A 19,878-nucleotide genomic window follows, 5' to 3' on the forward strand; every position below is an offset into this window, starting at 1 on the left:
GCCACATGCTGCATGTGCTTTTCTTTGTTTTTAAAGCACCACGTCTGTCAATCATCCTGTCATTCAGAATTAAGAGAATGCTATTAATTGAAGAACACAGAACAATGGTAATAAGTTATTGTTTTCAAACACAAGGCAGAACACTTCAGATTTCTCCCTAGGGGAGCAATTTTGTTCACTTAACCACCATTTTAGTCTTGCAGGTAGACATTTCAATTTATCAGTTAATGATTTTTCTCTCCAAATCATTCACTTTTCATTCTTCTCATACCTACCAGGGCAATGAAATAGATCATGGTGCTGGCAATGCTCAGCCATTCTTAGAAGGAGGGAACCGCCATTCCAATTTGTCTTTACAGCCTTTTGTGGATGGTTTTGCTGTTTTTAATGACTACCTAGCTCCTTGAGAAGCTACATATAGACACTCACTTTAAATGTGATAATTACTGTTTTGAGGAAACAATAACATATGGACACGTTACTGATCGTTCTGTCAAATCAACAATGACTTGAAATTAATTACATCACTTTTGAAACCATTTTTCACACATTCCTTACATTATCAAATACAAGCATTCTAGCCTCTAAAACAAAGTCTGATGTAAATCTTACTTTCCTATTAAGTGCCCTTATAAAATTACAGACATGTTACAAAAAGAGCATTCCAAAATAGGCTGTTAAAACGTGTGGATGGAGAAGAGAGTAAGATAGTAGCCAGCCCTGTGGCAGTTCACTTGCTTGCGGATCACTTGAAAATTAGGCAGCTATTGGCGCTGGTCACATCCCTCATCCTCATGACCACAGGGATGCCTTTCTCTCTCCTTATCAAAGTTACCTACCTCTGTGCTTTGGTACTTTTAGACATTGCTCTCACTCTGCTTTGATCTGGGCATTTTTGTCTCTTTAACAAGGAATTCTACTGCAGTAACACGTTTTGCCAGTGGGGTCAACTCTCAAACGGTACTTCCACTGGAAAAAGACCCATGTTAGAGGCTTCTGCTTACGTAAAACATATTCATTCCTGATCTTTGACTTAAAAATTCCCTATTAAAATTCTGTAATCATCTCCTGCTCCCCTCTCTGCCATAAACATATATAGCACTTTGCATTTCAGGTTGAAATTAGATACTTATGATGAACAAGATATTTCATTCTTGGAAGAAAAATGTAGCAATTTGACAGTGTAATATCTCTCAAAGTGAAATGTGTACTTTCATAATATAGACAAATTTGTTATACAAAGATAAACCATAAAAAAGACTTCTCCATAATCCTCTTTTTAATAGAGACTGTACATTCAATATAATATCAGTCACATAAACAAATATACAGACTTATAGATACAATGACAGAGAAAAATAATTGGAAGAGACATTCCAAAATGTTAAGAGTGGTTATCTCAGAATTGTGTAATTATGAATGTCTTGCATTTCTTTCTTTATATTTTTTGAATTTTAAGTTTTCATCTTCAGTAAATTGGAATATATTATTATCAAAAATAGATTTAAATACATCTATGCATATGCATATATACCTTTTTATTGTGATAAACTACACATAATATCAAACTTTCCATTTTAATCATTTTAAAGTATACAATTCAGTGGCAACAAGTACATTCACAATGTTGTATACCGTCACAACTATCCAGTTCCAGAGCTGTTCATCACCCCAAACAGAAACCCTGTACCCACTAAGCAACACCTCCCATTCACCCCTTCCACTCATCTCCTGGAACCCCATATATGCTACTAATCTCTATGGATTCTCCCATTCTAGGTATTTCATATAAATAGAATCATACACTTTGTGCCATTTTCTGTCTGGCTTCTTTAACTTGGATGATGTTTTCAAGGTTCATTCACACTGTAGCATGTATTAGTACTTTATTTCTATTTATGGCTGAATAATATTAAATTGTGTGGATATACCATATTTTGTTTATCTCTTAATCTGTTCACAGACATGAACTGTTTCTATCCTTTGGCTTTTATGAAAATGCCTGTGAACATTCACGTACAAGTTTTTGTTGCAACATCTGTTTTAACTTCTTTTGGGTATATATGTAGGACTTGAAATATACAGACATATACTTTAAAAAAAAATTTATTGTTATTCAATTACACTTGTATGCCTTTTCTCCCCATCCCTCCACCCCACACCAGCCGAATCCACCTCCCTCCCCCACCTCCACCCTCCCCCTTGATTTTGTTCATGTGTCCTTTATAGTAGTTCCTGTAATCTCCTCTCCTCACTGTCCCCTCCCCACTCCCCCCTGCCCATTGTTAGATTGCACTTGAATTCAATGTCTCGGGTTATACTTTGTTTCCTTTTTTCTTCTATTCATTATGTTCCAGTTAAAGGTGAGATCATATGATATTTGTCCCTCACCGCCTGGCTTATTTCACTTAGCATAATGCTCTCCAGTTCCATCCATGCTGTTGCAAAGGGTATAAACTCCTTCTTTCTCTCTGCTGCGTAGAATTCCATTGTGTAAATGTACCATAGGTTTTGGATCCACTCATTTGCTGATAGACACTTAGTTGCATCTAGTACTTGGCTATTGTAAATTGTGCTGCTATGAACATTGGGGGGCATAGGTTCTTTTGGATGGGTGTTTCAGGGTTCTTAGAGTATAATCCCAGCAGCGGAATTGCTGGGTCAAAGGGCAGTTCCATTTTTAGTTTTCTGAGGAAATCCCATACTGTTTTCCACAGTGGCCTCACCAGTCTGCATTCCCACCAACAGTGCACTAGGGTTCCCTTTTCTCCGCATCCTCTCCAACATTTGTTTGTGGATTTGTTTATGTTGGCCACTCTGACTGGTGTGAGATGGTACCTCCTTGTGGTTTCAATTTGCATGTCTCTGATGGCTAGTGATGCTGAGCATCTTTTCATATGTCTCTGGGCCCTCTGTATGTCTTCCTTAGAGAAGTGTCTGTTCAAGTTGTTTGGCCATTGTTTAATTGGGTTGTTTGTCTTCCTGGACTGGAGTCATGTGAGTTCTTTATATATTTTGGAGATCAGGCCTTTGTCTGAGGTATCATTGGCAAATATGTTTTCCCATACTGTTGGTTCTCTTTGTATTTTAATGCTGTTTTCTTTAGCCATGCAAAAGCTTTTTATTTTGATGAGATTCCATTTGTTTATTCTTTCCTTTATGTCCCTTACTTTAGGGGACATGTCTGTGAGGACGTTACTGCGTGGAATGTCTGAGATTTTCCTGCCAATGTTTTCCTCTAGGACTTTTATGGTGTTACGACTTATATTTAAGTCTTTTATCCATCTTGAGTTTATTTTTGTGTATGGCGTAAGTTGGTGATCGAGTTTCAATTTTTTGCAGATAGCTGTCCAGATCTCCCAAAACCATGTGTTGAAGAGGCAGTTTTTACGCCATTTGTTTTCTTTTTTTTTTTAATTTTTATTGTTATTCAATTACAGTTGTATGCCTATTCTCCCCATCCCTCCACCCCACCCCAGCTGAACCCACCTCCCTCCCCCACCTCCACCCTCCCCCTTGATTTTGTCCATGTGTCCTTTATACTAGTTCCTGTAATCCCCTCTTCTGCTTCCTCTGTCAAATATTGATTGACCGTAGAGTCTTTGGTTAATTTCTGGGCTCTCTGTTCTGTTCCATTGATCTATGTGCCTGTTTTTATGCCAGTACCAGGCTGTTTTGATTACAGTGGCCTTGTAATACAGTTTGATGCCAGGTATTGTGATCCCTCCTGCTTTGTTCTTCTTTGTCAAAATTGCTGCAGCTATTCGGGGTCATTTATGGTTCCATATAAATTTCTGAAGTGTTTGTTCTATGTCTGTGAAATATGTCATGGGTACTCTAATAAGGATTGCACTGAATCTAGTATGGCCATTTTGACAATGTTAATTCTTCCAATCCATGAGCATGGTACATGCTTCCATTTGTTTGTGGCTTCCTTAATTTCTTTCTTCAGTGTTGTGTACTTTTCTGAGTACAGGTCTTTTACCTCCTTGGTTAGGTTGATTCCTTCCTAGGTACTTTATTTTTCTTGTTGCTATATCAAATGGGATTTTTTTTCCTGATTTCTGTTTCTGCAGTTTCGTCGTTGCTATACAGGAATGCCTTTGATTTCTGAGTATTTATTTTGTATCCAGCTGTTTTGCCAAATTCATTTATTAGGTCGAGTAGTTTTTTGGTGGAGTCTATAGGGTTTTCCATGTACATTGTCATGTCATCTGCAAAAGGTGACAGTTTCATTTCCTCCTTTCTAATTTAGATGCCTTTTCTTTCTTTTTCTTGTCTGATTGCTGTGGTAGGACTTCCAATTCTATGTTGAATAGGAGTGGTGAAGAGGGCATCCTTGTCTTGTTCCTGATCTTAGTGGGAAAGCTCTAAGTTTTTTTCCATTGAGTATGATGTTGGCTGTAGGTCTCTCATATATGGCCTTTATTATGTTGAGGAATGCTCCCTCTATTCCCACTTTGCTGAGTGTTTTTATCAGAAACGGGTGCTGTATCTTATCAAATGATTTTTATGCATCTATTGATATGATCATGTGATTTTTTGTCTTTGCTGTTGTTTATGAGATGTATTATGTGTACTGATTTGCGAACATTGCACCATCCTTGCATCTAGGGGATGAATCCCAATTGGTCATGGTGTATGATCTTTTTAATGTATTGCTGGATGCGGTTTGCCAATATCTGGCTGAGAATTTTAGCGTCTATGTTCATCAGATATATAGGCCTGACGTTTTCTTTCTTCGTTGTGTCTTTATCTGGTTTGGGGATTAGGATGACACTGGCTTCATAAAAAGAGTTTGGGAGTCTTCCATCAATATGGATTTTTTCAAATAGTCTGTGAGGGACAGGGGTTAGCTCTTCCTTAAATGCTTTGTAGAATTCTCCTGTGAAACCATCTGGTCCAGGGCTTTTGTGTGTTGGGAGTTTTTTGATGACTGCTTCAATTGCATCTGCTGTTATTGGTCTGTTCAGGTTATCTGCTTCTTCTTCATTCAGTTTTGGAAGATTGTATTTTTCTAGAAATGTGTCCATTTCACCTAGGTTTTCAAATTTCTTCGCATACAGTTCTTCGTAGTAGTTTCTTAGTCCTTTGTATTTTTGTGGTATCAGTGGTCATCTCTCCTCTTTCATTTCCAATTGTGTTTATTTGGATCCTCTCTCTTTTTTTCTTGATGAGCCCACTTAAAGGCTTGTTGATTTTGTTTATCTTTTCAAAGAACCAGCTCCTGGATTCATTCATCCTTACAATTGTGCTTTTAGTCTCTATGTCATTTAACTCTGCTCTGATTTTGGTTATTTCCTTCCTTCTGCTTGCTCTGGGCTGTCTTTGTTGTTGTTCCTCCAGTTCTTGTAGGCGTAGGGTTAGGTTGTTTGTTTGAAATGTTTCCATCTTTTTATGGTAGGCCTGTATTGCTATGAACTTCCCTCTCAGGACTGCCTTTGCTGTGTCGCATAGATTTTGGGGTGTTGTGAGTTCATTTTCATTTGTTTCCAGAAAGTTTTTGATTTCTTCCCTAATCTCATTCTTGACCCATTCATTGTTAAATAGCATGCTATTCAGTCTCCATGATTTTGAGTGTTTTGGGTTTTTTCCCTTGGGGTTGTTTCTAGTTTCAGTCCCTTGTGGTCAGAGAAAATGTCTGATATGGAGAACCAACATGGCGGCGTATGTAGACACACTGCGCCTCCTTGAACAAGCAGAACTGACAGAAAATTGTACGGCAAGGAAGTCCAACACCAGGTAGATAAAAAAGAAACATACATCCAGACCGGTAGGAGGGGCGGAGAAAGGCACCGGGGCGGAAAGGACTCACGTGGCGGTGGTGGGACCGAGACTGGCGGAGTGTGGGACGAACGGGGCAGGCAGTCTGACCACTAGCAGAACCTGCGGCCCCACATTCGCATACAGATAAGGCAAGAGGGCCAGACTCAGAGTGGTGGACAACAGGGCAGGCAGAGTTGCGGGTAGCACCCCTTGACCCCACATTCGCACTGAGATAAACCGGAATGAAAGGCGGGGAGTGAAGCAGACTGCGTAAACGGGGACTCCAGCGCCAGGAAATAAAACCTCAAAGCTCTGATTGAAAACGCCCGTGGGGGCTGGGGAGACAGCAGGAGAGACTCCCACACTCACAGGAGAGGTCGTTGGAGAGACCCACAGGGGCCTAGGGAGTGCACAATCCAACCCACTTGGGAACCAGCACCAGGGGGGCCCAGTTTGATTGTCGGTAGCAGAGTGAAATATTGAAATCCTGTGGAGAGTGGAGTGGGCGCCATTGCTCCCTCTCGGCCCCTCCCCCACGTACAGCATCACAGCACAGCGACCAGCGTTACCCTGCCCCACCCCAGGAACACCTAAGGCTCCGGCCCTTTAAGTAACAGAGGAACCAAGACCAAAAAAAAAAAAAAAAAAAAAAAAAAAAAAAAAAAAAGGCCCAAATGACAGAACACTTCAAAGCTCCAGAAAAAATACAACTAAGCGAGGAAGAGATAGCCAACCTATCAGATACACAGTTCAAAACACTGGTTATTAAGACACTCACAGACTGGGTTGAATTTGGTCGAAAACTAGATGAAAAAATGAAGGTCATGCTAAGAGAAAAAAAGGAAAATGTACAGGGAACCAATAGTGATGCGAAGGAAACTGGGACTCAAATCAACACTGTGGACCAGAAGGAAGAAAGAAACATCCAAGCAGAAAAGAATGAAGAAACAAGAATTCGGGAAAATGAGGAGAGGCTTAGGAACCTCCAGGACATCTTGAAAAGTTCCAACATCTGAATTACAGAGGTGCCAGAAGGAGAAGAGGAAGAACAAAAATTGGAAAACTTATTTGAACAAATAATGAAGGAGAACTTACCCAGTCTGACAAAGGAAATAGACTTCCAGGAAGTCCAGGTAGCTCAGAGAGTCCCAAAGAAGCTGGAGCCAAGGAGGAACACGCCAAGGCACATAATAATTATATTACCCAAGAGTAAACATAAGGAGAGAATCTTAGAAGCAGCAAGAGAAAAGGACACGATTACCTACAAAGGGGTTCCCATAAGACTGTCTGCTGATTTCTCCAAAGAGACCTTACAGGCAAGAAGGGACCAGCAAGAAGTATTCCAAGTCATGAAAGGCAAGGGCCTACATCCAAGATTACTCTATCCAGCAAAGCTATCATTTAGAATGAAAGGGCAGATAAAGTGCTTCTCAGATAAGGTCAAGTTAAAGAAGTTCATCATCAACAAGCCCTTATTATATGAAATGTTAAAGGGACATTATCTTCTTTTTGTAAGAAAAAGATAAAAAATATGAAGAGTAAAAATGACAGCAAAAGCACAGTTATTAACGACCACACCTAAAACCAAAACAAAAGAAAACTAAGCAAACAACTAGAATAGAAACAGAACCACAGAAATGGAGATCACATGGAGGGTTATCAACAGGAGAGTGGGAGGGGGAGAGAAGGGGGAAAGGTACAGAGAATAAATAGCATAAATGATAGGTGTAAAATAGACAGGGGGAGGGTAAGAGTAGTGTAGGAAATGTAGAAGCCAAAGAACTTATAAGTATGACCCATGGACATGAACTCTAGAGGGGGAATGTGGGAGGGAGGGAGTGGGCAGGATGGAGTTGACTGAAGGGGGAGAAATGGGACAACTGTAATAGCATAATCAATAAATATATATATATAAAAAAAGAAAATGCTTGATATTAAATGCTTGATATCAAATTCAATTTTCTTGAATTTGTTGAGGCTTGCTTTGTGTCCTATCATGTGGTCTATCTTTGAAAATGTTGCATGTACACTTGAAAAGAATGTGTATTTTGCTTCTTTGGGATGAAAAGCTCTATATATACCAGTCAAGTCCATTTCATCTAGGGTATTGTTAAGTGACACAATATCCTTGTTGATATTTTGTTTGGAAGATCTGTCTATTTTTGACAGTGGGGTGTTAAAATCCCCTACTATAATTGTGTTGCTGTCAATATCTTTCTTGAAGTCCTTCAAGATTTTCTTTATGTATTTGGGTGCTCCTATGTTGGGTGCGTATATATGTACAATGTTTATGTCTTCTTGGTGTATTCCTCCTTTGAGATTATAAAGTGACCTTCTGGGTCTCTCTTTATGGCCCTTCTTTGGAAGTCTATTTTGTCTGATATGAGTATTGCTACCCCTGCTTCTTTTTATTGTCCATTTGCTTGGAAAATTTGTTTCTAACCCTTCACTTTCAGTCTGTGTAGGTCTTTTGTCCTGAGATGGGTCTCTTGTAGGCAGAATATGTGTGGGTCATGTTTTCTTATCCATTCAGCTATTCTATGTCTTTTGATTGGAGCATTTAATCCATTTACGTTTAAGGTTATTATCGATAGGTAGGTACTCATTGCCATTTTTTCCCACCTGTGTTCCTCTCTCTTTCTCTTTTCCTTCCTTTCCTTAAAGCAGTCCCTTTCACATCTCTTGCAGAGCTGGTTTGATGGAGGTGTATTCTTTTAGACTTTTGGCTGGGAAACACTTTATTTGCCCTTCTGTCTTGATTGAGAGCCTTGCTGGGTAAAGTGGTCTTGGTTGCAGGCCTCTGGTTCTCATTACTTGGAATATTTTTTGCCATTCTCTCCTGGCTTGGAGCGTTTTCATTGAGAAGCCAGTTGCTAACCTTATTGGGTCTCCCTTGTATGTTATTTCCTGTTTCTCCCTTGCTGCCTTTAAGATCCTCTGTTTGTCTTGGAATTTTGCCATTTTAATTATGATGTGTCTTGCAGTGGGCCTCTTTGGGTTCCTCTTGTTTGGGACTTTCTGTGTTTCCTGGATTTGTGTGACTTTTTCTCTCATCAGATTACGGAACTTTTCCGTCATTACTTTTTTAAAGAGGTTTTCTCTTCCTTGCTCTTCTTTTTCTTCTTCTGGTATTCCTATTATACAGATATTATTACGTGTCATGTTGTTCTGCATTTCCCTTAATCCCTCTTCATTGTTTCTGAGCCTCTTTTCCTTTTCTTGCTCTTTCTTGGTGTTTTTTTCTACTTTGTCCTCCGGTTCGCTGATCCCATCCTCTGCTTCATCTAGTCTGCTTTTGATTCCTTCTACTGTGTCTTCAGTTCAGAAATTGTATTCTTCATTTCTTCTTGGCCTTTATTAATAGTTTCTATTTCCCTTTTCATGTTGATATAGTTTGCAGTGAGTTCACTGTAGTTTCCCTGTAGTTTCTGGTAGTTCTCTGTGAGCTCATTGAGCTTCCTGATAACCATTGCTTTGAACTCAGTATCTGATAGTTTAGTTGAGTTGCCTCTTTTTCAGTTAGCAGTCTTTCTGAGGCTTCCTCCTTTCCTTTCATTTGGGGATTGTTTCTTTGTCTTCCCATTGTTTGTGAGACTCTTCTTGTTAGCCTCTGCTTCTTAAATTAATCTATTCTGACTCCCTGGGTTTATGGTATGAACTTCTATGGTAGAATGCCAATGGGATTCAGTGGTGCCGTCTCCTTAATCTCCTGTGCTCACTGGTCTTGAGCTGACTTTTATGGGTTGAACAGGGTCTAACTTTGACCTTTTCAGCGCTAGGTTTTATTGTCTCACCTGTGGGAAAAAGAGAAAGAACGGAAAAAAAAGGAGAAGGGAAGGAGGGAAAAAGGGAATAGAAAAGGAATGGAAAGAAGGAAGGACGGAAGAAAGAAGGAAAAAAAACATCAGAGGAAAGATAAGAAGAAGGAATTTTAACAAAAATTAAAACAAAAAAATAAAGAAAAGAAGGCAGGAAGAAGGAATAAAGAAGGTAAAGGATTCAAGGAAGAAGGAATAAAAGAGGAAAGAAGGACAGAAAAGAAGAAGAATTTAGGGGGAAAGGAGGAAAAACAACAAAAAAAAGTCTTCCGCTGGCTTTAAATTGGTCAGGTTAGTTCTGCTGGTCTTCTTGTCTGTGATATGGCAGGGGGTGGTTGGAAGGATTGGTTTCACTTTTCTCCCTTCCTGAACCACAGTCTTTGCTGTTGTTCAGCCTCCAGTCCAGTTCCTCAGGGTCCTTCTGCTCCCCACTAGGCCTTTAGTTCACCAGTTGTGCTGTCCTTGAGTTGCACCAATTAGGGGCAACTCACACTCCACCTTCTTGTTCTTTGCTGTCTTAGATGCTAGGGGCTCTCAGTGCTCCTTCGGGGTAGTTCATCCCCCTACTGGGTCAAGTCTTTCGGGGAATGCAGTCTCCCCTAGCCCTGCAGCTCCCCTCTGTTGGGCGTTCTGCCTTCCTCCTAGAGAGCCAGTAGGCCCTGCAGGGCTCTGTGCGCAGGTGCTAGGTAGGAGTTGTTCAGAACAGGTGCTTTTAGGTGTGGTCGCCTGCAGGCAGCCAGGCCACTGATCGGGTTGCACTGCCAATTGGCGGTCTTGGGCCTGTGCGCTGGGCAGCCACCCACTCATCCGGGTGTGCACCCACCCGAAGTTTCAGGTGTGGGCGTCCAGTGCGTTAATCTGGGTGCACGCCAGCCGGGCTTCATGTGAGAGCTGGGGCTGCTTATCCCAATTTCACAGTCCAGGGGCTGAGGGGGTGAGGGGCGCCAGAGGCTGAGGCTGCTGCAGAGAGTTCTCTAACTAGAAGTTGAGTGCCTCTGTTTTCTCTTTTTGTTTTCGAGAAATTCTTCCTATTCAAGCCCCTCTGGTCCAAAGAAGCATCTGGCCTCTAACACAGCCCTCTAACATAACCACATCTGGCTCTCTCCCAAGAATCCTGTAGCAGACCCTGTGCTCAGGCCGGGTCTTCAGCCGCCCTGGTGCCCGCCCTGGTCTCAGGGACCTTATTGTCCTTAAGCACTCTTCTTACCGTCAGATCTTTCAGTGTCGTCTATCTTTTGTCTCCGATCTTCATATATGCTGGAATACCGTTGGCTGTTCGCTCTGTTCCTCAGATCAGCTAGGTGTTTCACTGGTGCCGATGGGAAGTGGACTCTGCTCCCACCTATCTCTCGGCCATCTTCCCTGACATATACTTTTAAGCAATGCCTTTAACTCAGCTTTACCATTCTGTGTTTAAAGTAGCAATGCATTTGCAGAATTATTAAGGATGACCCTTGCAACATCATTCCACAATAATACTGTTCTATTTTCAATCACAATCACTGACCATGGTACAGTTTGTTAAACCACAAATCACATTCTTATACTTTAAAAGGTAATTTTTACCGTTACTCTTTGGGACCAAATTTCACTTATGCTAAAATACCTGTAATTATGAGAACTAACTGAAAAGTACAGTCTTTTCCTCTTAGCATAGCTACTGTAGCAGTACCTGATTCACTTACAAGTGCTTATATATTTAAAGTACTAAAATAGTTTGTATTTTTTGTTGGTACTTTAACAGGAAAGGATCACTAAACAGACACGATTAAGGCTTAATAATTAAGCCTTAAGGAATGTATTAAATATATAACACCAAGTAGAAGCAATATAGAAACTTCCTGAAATTGAAACCAGACAGGATAAATAAACCCTGAAAGAATACACAGTACTGATTCTTTAGTGCTTGACCTCCCACCTTCCTATCACAAAGCTTATACATGTCACGAACATAAAAACCCAAACTATCAAGGTTAATTTTACCTGTAGACAGTGCTTGAAGAGGGCTAAAGAAGATGATGATGGACTCTGTGATTACCCACACCTATTTAAAAACTGCTGGATTCTCCCAGTGTTCCCTCCCCCTAAACACATGCACACACGTTTATGTAATATACATTCATTCACATTCATACACATATCTCAACTACACTTCCAACTCAATGGCTGCTGTTAAGGCTAAAAGTGTTTTTGTAGCTCAGTCATTCCCTAGATATCAGGCTTTCCCCCCTGTTATTACTCCCACCCTCACTGTAACACAGCACTTTGAAATTCAGAAAGCAGAAATAAAATTCTAGCTAGAGATGAAAGAACAGCCTTAAACAGTAAAAGAACCACCCAAACTATAATATTAGTAAATAGGAGATATGATTTTTGATCATTTAAAAATAAGTGCTGCACAATACTTCTATAATATTGGTAGACCTCTGTTTAAGAAAAAATCAAATAGGAACAATAAATTTATAGCAAACAACCAATTAAGGATGTTTAATTGTATAAAAGGCTTTACACATTCTAACTTTGCTAGGATCAACACTATCAACTAGTTTTATTTTTTCCTTTACAAAAAAAAAAAAAAAAATCTTAAGATGCTCTCACATTCTGATAATGCTCCAAAAAACCCTACAACAAACCCAGAAGGAACTCTTTCACCCTACTCTGCAGAATTTTTAAAATACCTCTGGCACCCTGGCTGGTGTGGCTCAGTGGTTTCAGCACCAGCCTGTGAACCAAAGCATCACCAGCTGATACCCTGTCAGGGCGCATCCCTGGGCTGCAGGCCAGGCGGGAGTGTGTGAGAGGCAACCACACACTGATGTTTCTCTCCCTCTCTTTCTCACTGCCTTGCCCTCTCTAAAAATAAAGAAAATATTTAAAAATAAAAAAAATACCTCTGGTATAACAACAATAATTTATATCATAGTGGTTATTCAAATGAAGACTAAGAACTTTATAAATGTCTTATTTTGCATGTGGAAAAACTGAATGGCAAAGGAAAAAGTTGTCTACAGTCTCACTAGGAATCAGGACAAAGCTAAAAATAAAACTCAAATCCAATTAACTATCAAGACAATGATCAGTCCACAAGGCAAAATATCTCAGTTACCATGGGGGACAGGCATTCTCAAAGGTAGTAAAATTAAAACATGTTATATCATAATTATACAATCATGCCACTTAATGAGTGTGTGTGCACGAGAATGCTTATGTATATCACTGAACTCCCAAAGTTTTGTTCTTACAGATTATTATTAGTTTTATTGACTTATTTTTTGTGTTTTGTACATACGCCCTCTCTCTGATATTAGACTATAAGATGTTTTATGGTGGGAACCAAATCTTAGTACCTTTGTACAGGTAGCATAGTGCCTTAAAAACAGTAGGCATTCAATGTGAGCATGTCTCTGTGTAAAGATTCATAGACATACTTTGACTATATCCTCCCAACCACCAAAGAAAGTCATCATGAGAATCTTTGAACTTCCTTTAAAAAGATCTAACCCCACATGTTAAATAAAAATATGATCAATATAGACTACTCCAATAATGGCAAAGCACAGAGATACCCAAGATATAACCTGAAAGATGGTCAAGAATTAATTAGCACAATTTAACTCTAATTTACTAACACCCTATCATTATCTACAAGCTGGTGTGTTTCCCCAGGTGGTGTGTTATCCTCGCTCTTTTGCTCCTTGAGTCTTAGATGTGCCCTCTGACCGCCTAACTGCTTGGTGGCAGTTACACCAGAGGGCATCAGGATGTAAGTAAGAGGAGAAATAAATTCGAATCAGTCTTCTTTATTACTTATTAACAGCTTTTATGAGGCTGTCTGAGAAGTAATAGGATAAAAATGAAGAGCAGTTTCAGTTTTCAATTAAAACAACACATGGCACATTGCCTTTTTAAAAAAACCAAAAATCAAAAAACAAAAAACCAACTCCTGCGAACCTAAAGGTCGCTGTTTCGATTTCCAGTCAGGGCCCAGTAGGGGGCATGTGAGAGGCAACGGATGGCACACCATGTTTCTCTCTCTCTCTTTCTCCCTCCCTTCCCCTCTCTCTAAAAATAAATAAATAATAAAATCTTTAAAAAAACGCTTCATATCTCATTGATCAGCTCTGAGGTTTATTTATCCATGTTACTCTCTATCTTTACTATAGTAGAGAATGGGATGAAAGAGTTATTTTCTGGGCCTAATTTTAAACAATTACTCACAAGTTACTTTCCATTCTCTTTAAAATTTTTCTATCGTCTTACCTCCCAGTCCAAATAATCACAGACATCTTCAAAGTTAGTGAGCAGAGACACTGAGCAGAAGAGCCGTGGCAGTTCATCCCTTGTCATTGGGGGAAAACGGCTATCTTTAAGGGCACTGTTGGAGACAAAGCAAATATAAAAGCAATCACTAGATATGAGAGTTCCTAATTTCAAATGCAGACAATCATTGAAAAAGAGATTAAAAATATCAGTAAGGTGCTGAAGACGCCAATAATCTTCAAATGTATTGAAAGGCCTCAAAGATTTTACTTGTCATCTTTTAATTCAAGAGATATTTCCTAGTCAATCTTGTGACCAATTCAATTATAAAGAACGAATGATCAATCACATTTCCTCTACAGTCATTTCCTAGTGTACTTTCCTGTTACTCATAGAATCTGAAAATGTTTTATTTTACTTTTGAGGAGAATAAAAACCATACTAGTGGAAATTTATGGGAAGACTTCTGGATCTAGTGCTGGTGGAAAAAAATAGATCTATTTCATGTTATTTTAAAAAGTTCACACTAGGATGGCCAGTTACCATAGAATAGCGTTCAGAGTTAAAAAAAAAAAAAAAAAAAGAAAGAAAGAAAGAAAAGAAAAGAAAACAATCCAACTTTCATTTTCTTCAAGCAAAAAAGGAAATAAAAGAAAATGAAAAGAATCATGCAAATTACAGACTAAAAATACTCATGAGGATTTCAGATCCTCTATAAAGGATAACACAAGCCCTGGCTGGTATGGCTCAGTGGATTGAGCACCGTCCTGTGAACCAAAGGGTCGCTGGTTCAATTCCCAGTCAAGGCACATGCCTGGATTGTGGGCCAGGTCCCCAGTAGGGGGAGTGCAAGAGGCAACTTGTTTCTCTCACACATCGATTTTTCTCTCCCTCTCTCTCTCCCTCCCTTCAGGTCTCTCTAAAAATAAATAAATAAAATCTAAAAAAGTAGCCCATTAAAAAAGGATAATTCAAGATATGACTCAAAAGTTGTGAGACTAAAGGAAATAAGGCAAAGCTAAGAAAAACAATACGATTAGGAAACCATTAATCACATCAATGGATTTCTGAGTACATCAACTCTGACTGGATCCTGTAATCAAAGGCAGTATACCACAATGTCAAACTCTAGAAAAACTCAACTGTAAAGAACAAAAACATAAGATCATAATTCTTCCTGCAACAATAGGAAAATAGACAGACACAAACACGTACACAGGTACTGTGGGTTCCTTGTACTTTTAAAAGAAACCACTTCCTGGTCAAGAAAAACAAACATACTTCTGATTGCACACTATATTAACGGCACTGCTGACATTTGCGCCATTGATCCTCAAACATGTTGTATAGATCTTGTATAGCAGCTAGTCTTAGACTTGTTTTCACAGATTAATCTTTAGAGGTTACAAATTTAGAGCCTACAGACTGTTTGGGGTCATAAGAAAAAGTTTCATCAGCTTTTGAAATAATTTAATTCCTTATTCAGTGGTTCCCTCATTGCTGGGGTTTTTGTTTTGTTTTGTTTTGTTTTTGTTTTCCATCCCTTCCTTTGCATTCTGAAACTCATCCACTGTATTTTATGAATATATACCTATGTTTGTATTTTGAATGCATTTTGGTGGTCATTCTATCCTGCTATGCAAAGGAAAATGCTCATAGAAAAATACAGAGGTGTTCTATATAAAGTATAAATGATTTTTCCCAATCAAGGAAGGAGGCAAGATTAACCAAGAAAATCAGGAAATCTGTGATAAGTCATAATCTGAGAATAGCATTTCACTATTTTATAATTTAACAACATAAATTTCCTACGGTCTGACTTCTTTTTATTTCTTACTGGCACATAAAGTTTTTAAAAAGTATTTTTAAGTTCTCATTTAAAGCCAAGATAAAGACATCTGTGCGTGCATAAATTCCACCTTTCCCAACACATACTACACATACTGGAGGGAAGTTCTAAAACACAGACCAGAAGAATCTCATGCATAAAAATCAAAAGGCCAATCACATTTCCAGTTTTCCTACTAAAAAGAAAAGCCTTACACATTAGAATAATATAAAGTGTAATTTTGGCGGTTATGGATTTTTTTTATTGTGGTAAAATACAGTAACATAAAATTTACCATTTAAACCATTTTTCAGTGTACAGTGCTGTGAGATCAGTACATTCACACTGTTGTTCAACAATCACCACCATTTACCTAGAGAATAGTTTTTCATCTTGCCGGAATGAAACAACATGATACCCACTGAATACTAACTACCTTTTACCCCTTCCTCTCAGCCCATGGCCAAAATTTAATTTAAATACACTTTTATAATTTCAAGTAATGATAACATTTTAAATATATAACAGCTCTATTTGGATATACATGATCTGTCCCAAAAAAGTCCAGCCATTCTTAATATAACAAGAAAGGTTTGCATGACAAGGATGTAACCTGACAGCCAAGGAGAGTGGACTGGAATGCACATACATGAATAATGATGACTTCACTGTATTAGTCAGCGGGGGGGGGGGGGGGGCGGTGGTACACACTGATGATTGAGCGTGTACTGTGTGGCTGTCACATTCAAAATGTCTAAGTGAGTAAAGCAATGAATCTACATCAAATTTCCATTAAGCTTGAACATGCCTTGATGGAAACTATTCCGATGATTCAGAAGGCCGCAGCTCTGGGCAACTGGTGACTGGCTGCTCATGCATCATGTCTGCCAGTCATGCATCACTACTGGCAGACATGATGCATGAGCAGGCATGGTGACAACATGTCTGCTCACGCATCACGTCTAATGCAGAGTTTTTTGGTGAAATACCAAATCACCCAGGCGACTCAGCCCCTACTACAGCCCAGATTTGGTGCCCTGCAGCTTCTGCCTCTTCCCAAAACTAAAATCACCGTTGAAAGGGAAGAGAGAGATATCAGACTGTGGATAAGATTCAGGAAAATACAAGAGGGCAGCTGACGGTGACTAGGAGAAGTGTGTGAGGTCCCAAGGTACCTACTATGAAGGGGACTGAGGCATCACTGTCCCATGTACAATGTTTCTTGTATCTTCTTTAATACATGTCTATTCTTCATACTAGATGGCTGGATATCTTCTGCACAGCCCTCATAATTGACATATCCTAAAATTCACCCCCTTTAAGTGTACAACTTAATAGTTTTAGTATTGGGTTAGCCAAAAAGTTCATTTACTTTTTTCTGTAAAATAAAACACATTTTTTATTTTCACCAATACATACTGATTTTGATATTTTGAGTATGTTGGCTATATCCCACATTGTATAACACTGATTGTTCTCCATTAATGTCTCGATTTGATCGCTATCAACTTCAACTGATCTCCCTGACTGTGGGGCATCGTCCAGTGAGAAATCTCCAGCACAAAACTTCACAAACCACTTTTGACATTTATTAGTCACAGCACCTTCTCCATACACTGCACAAATCTTTGTGTTTCAGTTGTTTCTACGTTTCTTGAAATAATAAAGAATATGCTGAAAATGTTGCACATTTTCTTCCATCTTCAATATTAAAATACCTACACAAAAATTCACCAGTTTTGATAAGTTGCTTTTAATGCATGCTCAAATGACAGCTGTCACAATAAAAATCTAACAAAATTGCTTCAGATGAAGTTAAAGACAACCAAGCGCTACTAGAGCCATCTTACAGAAAAAAAAAAAAAAAAAAAAAACCAAGTGAACTTTTTGGCCAATCCAAAATATTCACAGAGTTGTAGAACTGTCACCATTATCCAATATTAAAGTATTTTTATCACACCCAAAAGAAAGCCCACACCCATTAGCACTCACTCTATATTTTCCCCTTCCCCCAGCTCTTACAAACCAATAATCTATTTTCTATTTCTATGGAATTTGCCTATTCTGGACATTTCATATAAGCAGGATCATACAACACATGACCTTTTGCATCTGAATTCTTTCACAGAGCATAATGTTTTTGAGGTTTCATTCATGTAGCACATACCAGTACTTCATCATTTTTATTGCCTAATAATATTCAATTATCTGGATACATCACATTTTGTTGTCCATTTTATCTGCGGATGGACATTTGGCTTGCTCCAGTTTTTGGCTATTATGAATAAGACTGCTATGAACACTCATTTTTGAGTTTTTGTGTGGACATGTGTTTTCATTTCTCTTGGGCAGATACCTAGGAGTGGATTTGTTGGGTCATATGATAATTCTATGTTTAACTTTTTGAGGAGCCACCAAACTGTTTCCCACAGCAACTGTACCACTGCATGTTCTTACCAGCAATGTATGAAGGTTTTTTCCAATGCCCCCACATCCTTGCCAACACTTGTTGTCTGCCTTTTTAATTACAGTGCTAGGCCTACTTTAATGAGGAATATTTTGTATCTAGCTCCAGCTGTTACATTAAAATAATACACATGGTGACACTGCCATACTATTAATTTATCTATGATCTGAGGTAAGTTATCATTTTGTTTACTATATTTTGTAGCAAAACAATGAAACTGAGTTCAGTGCATTTCAAACTCAAATTAAGGAAATTTTTAAAAGCGTAACTGAGGATCAGGCTAGCACGCTTTCCCAGTTGCTCAATCATTCTGGGCTTAAAAAAAATAAGAATGTTCAGAAGGAGTAGGTGGGAGAATGCTACAAGGCTAATAATAAGAGAAAGTGACAATCATGCCCTCCCCGTACAAAGCCTCAAAAACCTCAACATTCTGAAATAGTGAAGGTGTATTAGTCATGATGGAAACAGTCTGATTTTATAAAAACACTCAAACGAGATTTTTAATTTTCATATTTTCATCAACTCTAACTTTTCATTAAATTCATGAACACAGAAAAATTCCAAACAGTAGGAAGCCCTCAATATCTCCAAATGCAAATTCCTAGGGAAACGAACTAACTAACAATGAAAGCCTAGCAAGGATTTAAAAGATTATTTTAAAAGGTGAAAAATGCAACTGGAGACTGACATTGGAACTATTAGATTGGTGTGGATCGCTGATAAACAAGAAGATTCAGCTTCCTTCAGCCCTACTCTCCTTTGTGTAAAGAACATGCAGTATAGAGGCAAAGCCTTCTGCAGTCCAGAGTTGGGGAGTGACTTATTCAAGGTTACCCAGCTAGTTAGTGACACAGGTGGGGATGTAACTCAGATTCTTGACTCAAGTCTAAAATTCTTTCTACTATCTATACGTTAGTTGTCACCTTTGAATGATTATTTTCGTAATTTTAAAGTTAAAATGCTTGCCTTACTTGGCAATTCTGATGTCATACCTTCAATGCCGCTGCCTAAAGAAGATAAATCATAATTTAATAGCATTCATTAGTATACAAAGGGTAAATAAATAGAACTAGACTTCCTGTCTACTGGAAATCTGCAGGAGAAAAAGGGATTTTAAAATATTAATATTGTCGATGGAAAGCATTTTATACCAAAGTAGTGTCTGCCAGTTCAAATTCTAGGTAGCCTAAGAAACACAAACAATGATATCCTGTAGCAAATTCCTATCAAATTCTCTTTGCCTCAATAGGAGTCCATTTTCTAATGTTTGAATATTGCTATGGGAAAAAACTCCACTTATGTACAAAACCCAGCTGGCTGCTTCATCACCCATATGATGGATGGGTAGGTTTAAACAACAGTTTAATTCACATACCAAATTCAAATATAATCAATTCAAATTGGCACCTTCCCAAGAATACATTTCTCTTAATTGAGAAGCAGCATTAACATTTGTCAAAGTTAATATCTAATGTGAAATAGCACTTTAATGAAATGAACATTTTTAAAAAAGGAATCAAGAATTTAGCTATCAAAGAATCAAAGTGTTTGTGACAGTGCCTGAAAATTTAAGAAAAAAAAAAAACAGCTGAAAAGAGACAAAACCTTAGCTATTACAAGGCTGATCATAAACAGTACAGCGTGCAGTAGAAATCACGTAAGTGAATCTAGCTAGGTAGCCATTCACTCAGTCGCTCATTCATTCCTTCACTTTCTAAAACATTGACAATCTTGATCGG

At 38.6% G+C, this 19,878-nt stretch overlaps 1 protein-coding gene across 2 annotated transcripts in view; it reads right to left on the reverse strand.

Annotated features, from left to right (window-relative positions):
- AMMECR1 (AMMECR nuclear protein 1) overlaps positions 1-19,878 on the reverse strand; it is a 148,328-nt gene that overhangs the window by 23,131 nt on the left and 105,319 nt on the right. For both annotated transcript variants that reach the window (XM_053917121.2, XM_024551624.3), the window contains exon 3: positions 13,845-13,959. In XM_053917121.2, coding sequence (XP_053773096.1) covers positions 13,845-13,959 — 115 coding nt within the window. The remainder of the gene's footprint in view (positions 1-13,844; positions 13,960-19,878) is intronic.

Source organism: Desmodus rotundus, chromosome X (genome assembly GCF_022682495.2).
Source record: "Desmodus rotundus isolate HL8 chromosome X, HLdesRot8A.1, whole genome shotgun sequence".
Classification (NCBI taxonomy): Eukaryota; Metazoa; Chordata; class Mammalia; order Chiroptera; family Phyllostomidae; genus Desmodus; species Desmodus rotundus.